The sequence below is a fragment of the Rhododendron vialii genome, chromosome 1a, assembly GCF_030253575.1.
Source record: "Rhododendron vialii isolate Sample 1 chromosome 1a, ASM3025357v1".
Lineage (NCBI taxonomy): Eukaryota > Viridiplantae > Streptophyta > Magnoliopsida > Ericales > Ericaceae > Rhododendron > Rhododendron vialii.
The window spans coordinates 38,995,921-39,005,333 of NC_080557.1; the positions used below are offsets into that span (position 1 = coordinate 38,995,921).

Here is a 9,413-nt window from a genome sequence, read left to right on the forward strand (position 1 = left end):
ACTCAGATTGATTTCATCTGATGGTTTAGAGTGATTTTTCCAGTTTTTGGAATTAACTTTTTAAGCTTGATTGACAAATCTATAATGACAGATTTCAATCTTGCTTCTCTTTGACTGCTGATTTTTTTGGGTAATAATTTTTAGAGAGGTGCTATTCACACAGACAAAGGGGGCACAGATCGTGCACAGATCTTGATGTGGGGCCCACTATGGGTCCCACACAAATGATCCGAGTCGTTCATTAAATTTGAATCATTTTTTAAGGGTCCCCACAAAAAATCAAATCAATCCGATACCTTTAAATACTTGATCTAATCATCTAACTTTTCATTCAACTTTGAACTGAATGAAAACTTATATGATTAGATCAAGTACTTATAGATATCGAATCAAAATGATTTTTTACGGGAGCCTTTGAAAAAATGTTTTAAATCTAATGAACGGCTAGGATTTTTTGTGTGGGACTCGTAGTGGGCCCCACATTGGGATCTGTGCACAATCTGCGCACGCTTTGTCTGTGTCAAGACTTACACTAATTTTTAATGCCGATTTTTGGTAATAATTTTTGAAAGCTTGATTGGGTAATGGGATAGATTGGCGTTGATTTTTGAAAGCTTAATTTAATACTATTATTTTCAGTAATGAATTTCTACACTAAATTTCCCAAAACGTTTCTACACTAAATTTTCCAAAACGTTTCTACACTACACTTACGTTTTGGTAGTGACATAAGAAAAGCAACATAAGAAAAATCATTTCAAATTATTTCCTTATGCAATAATGTGTTCCTACTTATGGGACGTCTTCACACGTAGAAATAAGAGAAAAATGTTTGAATCTTTTTTTTAAATAATATAGAAGGAGGAACACAGTTATGTCAATCTTTTTTTTTACTAACGTAGTTACCCATCTTCGTTTTTTTGGTGTCCTGTTTGCAGGATGAATAATGCGAATGAAATTAATATGCAAATTGACCCAGTTGAAGAACAAAACATGCAAATTGAACCACCAAATGGTAAGACTTTTAAACTGTGCTTTCTTTTGTTTATCTATATAATATGAAGGAAGCGTTTGTCAGCATGAGAGTGCTCATGAAAAAGATAAAGAAATAAATGGTATGCATTTGTGGTAATATTGAATTGCAGTTGAGTTTTTTGTGTCCTGTTTACATGATAAATCGTGACAATGAAATGCTACCAGTGAGCGTAGTCAAGACGCATGAGGATGCTCATGCATCTATTGAAGATCAAAACATGAAAATTGACCCACCAATTGGTAAGACTTCTAATTACAAATACTAAATTTCGGAACTTGACCGTAGTCTAAACTGCGCTTTTTAGTATACTAACAATACAAACTTTCTTTTATTTATATGTATAGATGAAGGAATAAGCCATCTGCATGACAATGCTCACGAAGTAGATAAAGAAAAAAATGGTATGCATTGAGTGTAATAATGATATGTACCAATCGAGTTTAGTGTGTCCCGTTTACATAATAAAACGTGATAATGATATTAATATGATTCCAGTGGCTGAAGAGTAGAGATGCACGTGGATGCTCAAGTACCAATTGAAGAGCAAAATAGAAAAACTGGCCCACCAATCAACTATGAAAGCGAACATTGGTACCGTAGGCAAATTGGCCTTCAAACCAAGAATATCTTTTTTTTTTTGGTTAGGGATGCAAACCAAGAATATCTTTATCACTATCATCTTCAGATTTTCCTTTAATTTCATATGACAAAGCGTCAATTTCCAGTTCGCTTGGCATATGCTATGACTATTAATGAATCACAAGGACAATCTGTCAAATTCGTTGGAGTCGATTTGCGCACACCTGTATTTAGTTATGGGCTACTATACGTGGCATTATCAAGGTGCACGTCTTTTGACGGTATAACTGTCCTTCTCCTCAAAGAAGAAATAGATTTTACTGCCAATATTGTTTACCCTGAAGTTCTGTTGTAGTTTGCATTATCATACCATGTACATTGAGTTGTAAAATATTAGAATTTAATTTTCTTATGTAATCATATATCATCCCTTAAATAAATGACTTAGCGTACTAACTGGGTTCTGTTGACATATCATTTTCTTTTAGAGTTGTGATCGAGAAGCCTCGAAACTCAAAAGGATCAATATGCTTGAAGATTTTTAGTCTTGACATGTTTCATGTTCTCTTTTTAGATGTCTCCTCGAGGCACGCATTTTTATTATTGTATATCATTTTTTATTTTCATCGATATTTTGGATGGTGTTTTTTTGATTTGATAAAGATTTATGCGTTTGAGTTTGTTCTATGCGTCTTAGTTGGTTAAATTTGTTGTTCAATTTTAATTTGCGTGTACTGAATGTTCGAACTGTGCCTTCAGGCACGGGCATTCTCTAGTGTGTGTGTGTGTGTGTGTATATATATATATATATATATATATATATATATATATATATATATATATATATATATATATATAAGGGGTGGAAAGTAAGAAAGTACTGTGAAAAACTATAGATTTGATAGAGGAAAAAAACATAGTTACGAAATAAGTTGTTTGTTCTAAGAAAGAAATTATATGTGTTGATCCCTTTAAAGATTTTTAGACCCTTATTTCACCGAAAAATATTCTACAGTAATGCTATATACACACACCCCAACCACATCCCACATGATGTTTCCGCTGCTACTGCAGTACTAATCAAAGTTTACACTATTCAACGTAGAAGACTAATGTGGATCATCATCGCCTAATTTCATAAGACAATCTTGATTGCCTGCATCTTGGGTACAAATGATGATGTGGATCATCATCGATCGCCTAATTTCACAATTACACAATGCTTGATTGCCTGCATCTTGGGTAGGCCAGGAATGATGACGTGGATCATCACAACCTAATTTCATAATTACACAATGCTTGATTGCCGGCATCTTGAGTAGGAATGATTATCGGATGATCACCAAACGAAAAAGTACCTTGAGATTGAATGCATTTTTCATTCAAATGGTTGGATTAGTTGACCGATTTTATCGACATATAATACTACTACTTATTTGGAAAATTAAATGAGATCAATATTTTTTATTTCCTAATATTGAATTTATGAATTTTTGATTACCACACAGCGGAATGAGATTAGATTCTCACTTTATTTGAAAATGTGAATCTTAGTTAGCTATAATATATGTCATCAAAACTTAAAATTACGTTTTTTTTTTGCCAGTTTTTCGATCGTTTCAAAGATAGGACCACATCATGAGAATGTGAAATCACATTCTCGTTAATTTCTTTCATTTAAGATGACCATTTCATCAATTTATAGACATACAAAGAATTGTTTTACTCGAAACATATACAGGAGAATTCCAATACCACACTTTATTCGTCGGAGCTAAAGTCCAATCACGCTTTCCAAAGTTCTGGAGCCGGAATAAGTTTCCTCTCACCAACCAACAATAAAGACTTGAACTGATACACTGAAGGAGGAGCTTCGATCGAGTACATAGACTCCGTTCCAGAAATCTTTTTAAAAAATAAGTAATTTATTTTACATTTTCAATCTCAAAAATAATGTAAATGAAAAATATTTTTTAATTTTTTTTGCATCGTATAAAAAATTTCGATAAGATCTTTCAAACAAGATTCATATTATATATTTTTAAATTTTAATAAATTCATAATTTTTTAACTTAAATTCCCTACTTAAAAAATAAAGAGTTTTTCTTCGGAACGGAGCCTTACCCATTGAACGGTGAAACCAGTAACTGCAAGAATTTAATCCCAACAAACAGCAAAAGAGACACCAAAACAGACAATAGAATGACAACAGTGGTGGCAAACAACACCGTATCTCGCCTGTTCTCTCTCCTCCGCTTCCTCCGTCTCCTCTCTCTCTCCTCTCTCCACCACCCCTCGTACCTCACTCTCTCCTCCCCCTTCCCCTCTCTCCTCTTCCTCCCACCCTCCACGGCCGCCCCCAACCTCTTCCACCCCAACTTCTTCCTTTCCATATCCTCCACGTCTAACCTCACCTCACCCACCGCCAACCCAGTCCCCCCTCCCCCGCACGTGACCGCCACCAAACACTGCACCAGCTCCCCGCCGGAGAGAACCGTCGCGTAGCGGAGCTCCACGTCGTTGGTCAACCAGTTCCGCCTGACCAAGACGGGCCGCCAGCTCGACACGTCCGCCGCCCGGGTTTGGGTGGGGTCGATCAGGATCCAGCTGAGAGTCAAGTTCTCTTCGAGATTAGAGAGGCACTTGTCCTCCCTGATGTCCAAATTCACCGGCATTGGCGCGGCCTCCTTCGGGCCGAGCAAATCGACCCGGAACGGCAGCGATGGGTCCGACTCGGTTTCCGCCACGTGGACCTTGGAAAGTATTAGTTGGTTTTGGTAGCGTATGTCGACAGCGGAGATTATGTAGGCTGGCGGCGGACGGCGACTGGGTCTTGACCGGCGGTGGCCGTCGAGATATTGGAATGAGTCGGAGTAGAAGGAGCGGTGGCCGGAGGGGAAGGAAGAGATGAGGCGGCGGACGCGTGGGTCGGTGGTGGAGGGCCAGGTGCGGTGGCAGATTTGTTGCCAGAGGGTTTCTTGGGTGGAGAGGGCGTGGAGTTTGGACGACGCGCAGGCGGCGGAGGCGAGTGTTGGGCCGTCCAGTCGGGTGAGGATGTGGGTCTGGAGGATGTCGGGGTGGACGGCGGAGATCGTCGTGGCATCGCCGGGGGCGGGGCTGGTTGGAGTATCGTCCCCACCCATTTCTTTCTCCATTACTACTATGTGGTAGGATGTTATTAGTGTTTTGGGCATGTATGAATATACACGCACGCAGTTTTATATAACAGAGATGTCAAAGATATTGACATTTGGCTATTCAGGGAGCCACGCGATTTTGCTCGTTTATTTCGATTTTGAACGGTTTAAATTTTAATGAAATTTTTTCGAAAAAGTCTTTTTCTCTGAAATTTTTTATTAAAATTCAAACCATTTAAAACACTTTTAGACAATTCGAATTTACCTCCGTAAAAATTTATTCACAGAGCTCTATGAATAGGTTTCAATGTATACACTTGTATTATTTGGGCATCTTTGGATCGGGTTTGAAGAGAACGTATCTAAGGCCACCAGCGTTGAAAATCAGCAGTCAACCCATGTGATGATTATACAGCGTATTTGGGCCTTCTTGTATTAAGTTCTTACAATATCATTTAGCAGTCAAAATACTGTCACCTTATTTACTTCAACTCTCATCTCATTTCATTTTTTTTCTTACATATTTTTCAATATATTTTTCTCTCTTCATTCATTACATCAAAAATAACTTTTAAAATGTTGAACCAAATAAGGTGTGTGTTTTTGCCTTTTTTTGTCGTGTTGTATAATATTTTTTTACAATTTCATCGAGACAAATGATATACTAGTAATGTTGATTGCCTTTCGGATTTTTTTTTATTGAATTATATGAACATTGTTCAACATCATCGAGACAAACAGTGTGATGTAAACGTTAATCCAAAGGAATTGGGGGATGGTGCTGTGCAATAATGTGCGCAGCACCGTGCTGCACTCTTCCGAGCCGTCAGAGCATGCATCTGACGGCTCGGATCTCATTTCGACAATGAACGACTTTCAATTATTTGTTGCCGAGATGAGGTCCGAGCCGTCGGATCCACGATTCGACGGCTCGAAAGTGCGCAGCACGGTCCCTGTTCCGCTAAGGTTTTTATTTGTTAAGGACTTACATTTTGCTTTTATAAAACATGTTATTCTCTCATAATACATCACATTTACTTTAAAATAAAAATAAATACTTATTTTAATTAATAAAAACACACCCTAGAAAAACTATGCGAAAGAAGACTTTGAATTGGATGAAATTTGAAAAAGTCTTCAGCGAACCCCTTCTTTTAATTGCCGGCCGGGAAGTGAGACGATACAAGTTGACCTTTTACTAATTTCTCTAGTTTTATAAATTTATGTTACTTTAAATCATTTGATTGGTCTGAGGAGAGGACTTTGAAAGATAAACAAACATGAATCAAACTTGGAAAAAATTTAAGAAAACAAACATTATTTATAAAAGACTATTTATGTTGGATTGTTTTTTCTGTAGTGAAGTGCTTTTTAATACTTTTGGTCATAGTATTTTTTTTTCAAAGTTTCTTTCTTCGAGACGAATAAACAATCTGAACAAAATTAATACAAAATTAACAAAAAATAAAGTAAAATAAATAAGTTAGGCCGAATTTAACCTTAATATTCAAACTTTTGTTACTGGAGGGATGGATGCATGTAGATTTTTTATAAAATCATCTTGTTGGTTGCTTTAGTTTCACACATGTACATGACAGAGTAATGTAATTTAATAAATTTACATAATTTAAGCATATAAGGCCATCTACAGTGGTATAATCAAAAGTCAATTGTTTTTAAAGTTAACAATGTTGGTGCAAAGAGATGTCTCATAATGGTATAATCAAACTTGGCCCGTTCCAGAACACCTTCTTAAAAAATAAGTACTTATTTCACATTTTCAAACTCAAAAATAATGTAAATGAAAAATAATTTTTCAATTTTTTTTGCACCGTATTAAAGATCTCAATGAAATCTTTCAAACAATATCCATAATGCATATTTTTAGATTTCAATAAGTCCATCATTTTTGAGCTTGAAATTGCCTTCTTAAAAAATAAGTACTTATTTCGCGTTCCGGAACGGGGTAACATCCGTAGAAATAGTTAAATTTTAAATTTTGGATAATCAAAACTAGTAACTTTTTTCAATAATCAAAATTTGTAAATAATGTAATTCAGTCAATTCAAATTACCGTATATAAGTCATATTGACACTCAACTCTGAATTTTCATTTAAACGAGTTTAATACTCCAGGGTTTATTTTGAACAATTGGAAACTCCGGGGTTTCAATTGTTTGGGAATGAAACTATGTTTTTTTCTTTTTTTGTTGTTGTTGTTGTAATTTTCCCTAAACTAGTTAGTATATCTTTAAATCAGGAATGATTTATCCAATATAGATATTGTTTGATATATATTGATTAATTATGTAAAATAATGTTTTCAAAATCATACTATAAAGCATAATAAATTATAATATATAATTAATTGAAAAATGACACAAACTTTCAAAAAATATTGTTAAATCGGAATGTAGCTAGGAGTATAATTCGTATGGAAATGGTTGCTGCATGTTTGTATTCATACCTTACTTTTAAAAGGACCTGTTTTATTGTTCTCAATTATCACACTCACGAATTTTAATTGTTTGAATAACGATTTTACGCTCGCGCTCGTGTATAATGTGACTTACGTTTGGCCTGCAGAGAGCCGTCCGGATAATCTCAACCGTCTAAAAAAAATTTAATGATTAGAACTTGTGGAAAGGCTCTTTGTGAGAAGAATGTTTCTTTACGTGAGGGTGTTTTTTTTTTTTTTTTTAATTATAGTTTTTTTTGAACGATTAAATACTGGCTGAAATGAACAGATGGGATGAGAGGGTAAAAAAAGGCTCCACTGCAGTTCCATTGCAGGGAAGCCTGATCCTATTCGTTTCAACCGAAAATCAACCAGGGAAACCAGAGATATTTCATTATTTATCCGCCTACTTCACACCACTCTTCGCGAATCACAGAGTGAGGAGAGAGAGAGAGAGAGAGAGAGAGAGAGAGAGAGAGAGAGAGAGAGAGAGAGGATTGAAGGAGGAGCAAAAAGTTGAAAGATTTTTGGAAATGGGTTCTTCACCCAGAGCAATCCGATGGTGGCTCGCTACTTGTAGCAGTTTCCAATTCTCTCCCAATCCCTGCCTACTTTTCCCCACAAAAATCTTCCCAGTACGTCGTCATGCTCAACACCCTTATCCCAGAATCCCTACAGCGGTGGCCTCTGCCTTGAGAAGCCCTCCTCCAGGTGAGCTTCTTCTTCTTTTTTGATAAAAAAACAGCAAGATGTCTTTCACCTCATTATTAATATCCCCGGAATAGAAAATCACTCCCCTAATCAAGTTGACTGATTCTAGTTAACACTCGTTCTGCTAAAACAAATATGCTGATGCATAGAAAAATTATGTTGGCGGTTTGGCGCCTGCAAACAGATTCACCAGATCGAATTTCTGTCACCCAAAAATAACGTAGGAACTAACCAATTCTTCTTTCAGATTTCAATATTTCAACAACGACCCAATCCACTCCGATCGAGTAGGATGTGTTCCAAATTCAATCCAATTAATGAAGAAGCAATCCGAATTTGACCAATACATTTTACAAATATTGAGGCCACTGAAAGATTGTTCGATCGTTAAGTTTTAGATTTTAGAATTAGTCGGGTATAAGCAACCTAATACGTACGGACACTTCGGTTGGTTTTCCGGGATGCGAAGGTGGTGAACTCCGGCCACCGACGGATCAGAGATCAGGGGGGACCAGAGGGAGAGGAGATGGTTCAATTCAATTTTGGGGAGAGAGTAAATAAATAGCAATCGTTGTACATCACGGAGACAATATTTCTGTCAATTCAAGAACCTTAAGACTTTAATTAAAATGAATTTATTAATGGACCATATACCTTACAACTACTTAGCGTGGGCTACGTGCCCTATAATCACATTTGTCTTGAAAAAAAAATAGACAATTATATATAATTCCGGCATTATATATTTTTCAAGATCAAATGCTTCAGAAATAACAGATCAAGATTATGGCGTGGATGAAGATAGATGACTTGGATCGTACAAGTAGGATCCGGATGGGACCCCGATGGAACCACACATCAATTAGAACTGTAATTGTCTATAAGCTGTGTGATCCTGGCCTTGTACAGATATTATGTGGCTTTGAGTTTGTGGCCTGTGGTTGGAGTTAGAATATGAATTTGCTGGATTCCGACATACTTTTAGGCCTCGTTTGATTCACGGATTAACTGTCTGGGATAGGACTAAATGTACTTAATCCTGAGTTATCACGATTCACATGTTTGGTTCCCGAAATGACTTTCGGGATTATTGATCCCAGGATTAATTTTATTCCTATATGGGGGGTACCAAATAATCTTAGGGGGGAGATGGGATTACGTAGGATTAACAAATAAGGAATTATTTTCAAAAATATTTCGATGATATTGAGATTGATTTCAAAAAGTATTTTCAGAATTATTTTCTTTAATATTAATTCCAGAAATTGTTTTGAAAAAACTTTTTTTTAAATATATTTTTTCAAAACTTTCTTATTTTTCAAACATATTTTACAAAAACTTAAAAAAAAAAACTATTTTCAAAACTTTCATGTTTTTCAAAAATGTTTTCAGAAATTATTTTTGTTAAAAAAATACGAAAAATGTTTTTTAAAACTTTCTTTTCTCAAAAAATGATTTCAGAAACTATTTTGTTTGAAATTTTTTTTCAAAA

At 35.8% G+C, this 9,413-nt stretch overlaps 1 protein-coding gene across 1 annotated transcript; it reads right to left on the reverse strand.

Moving 5' to 3' along the window:
* Positions 1–3,254: 3,254 nt before the first annotated feature.
* On the reverse strand, positions 3,255–4,813 carry LOC131326809 (F-box protein At2g27310-like). Its single transcript, XM_058359723.1, has one exon. The coding sequence runs from the start codon at positions 4,807–4,809 to the stop codon at positions 3,736–3,738; it is 1,074 nt and encodes a 357-aa protein (XP_058215706.1). The 5' UTR covers positions 4,810–4,813; the 3' UTR covers positions 3,255–3,735.
* Between the last annotated feature and the right edge of the window lie 4,600 nt (positions 4,814–9,413).

Excerpts from the sequence above, each read along its gene's own strand:
- LOC131326809 (XM_058359723.1), bottom strand. The coding sequence starts at position 4,809 with ATGCCCAAAACACTAATAACATCCTACCACATAGTAGTAATGGAGAAA.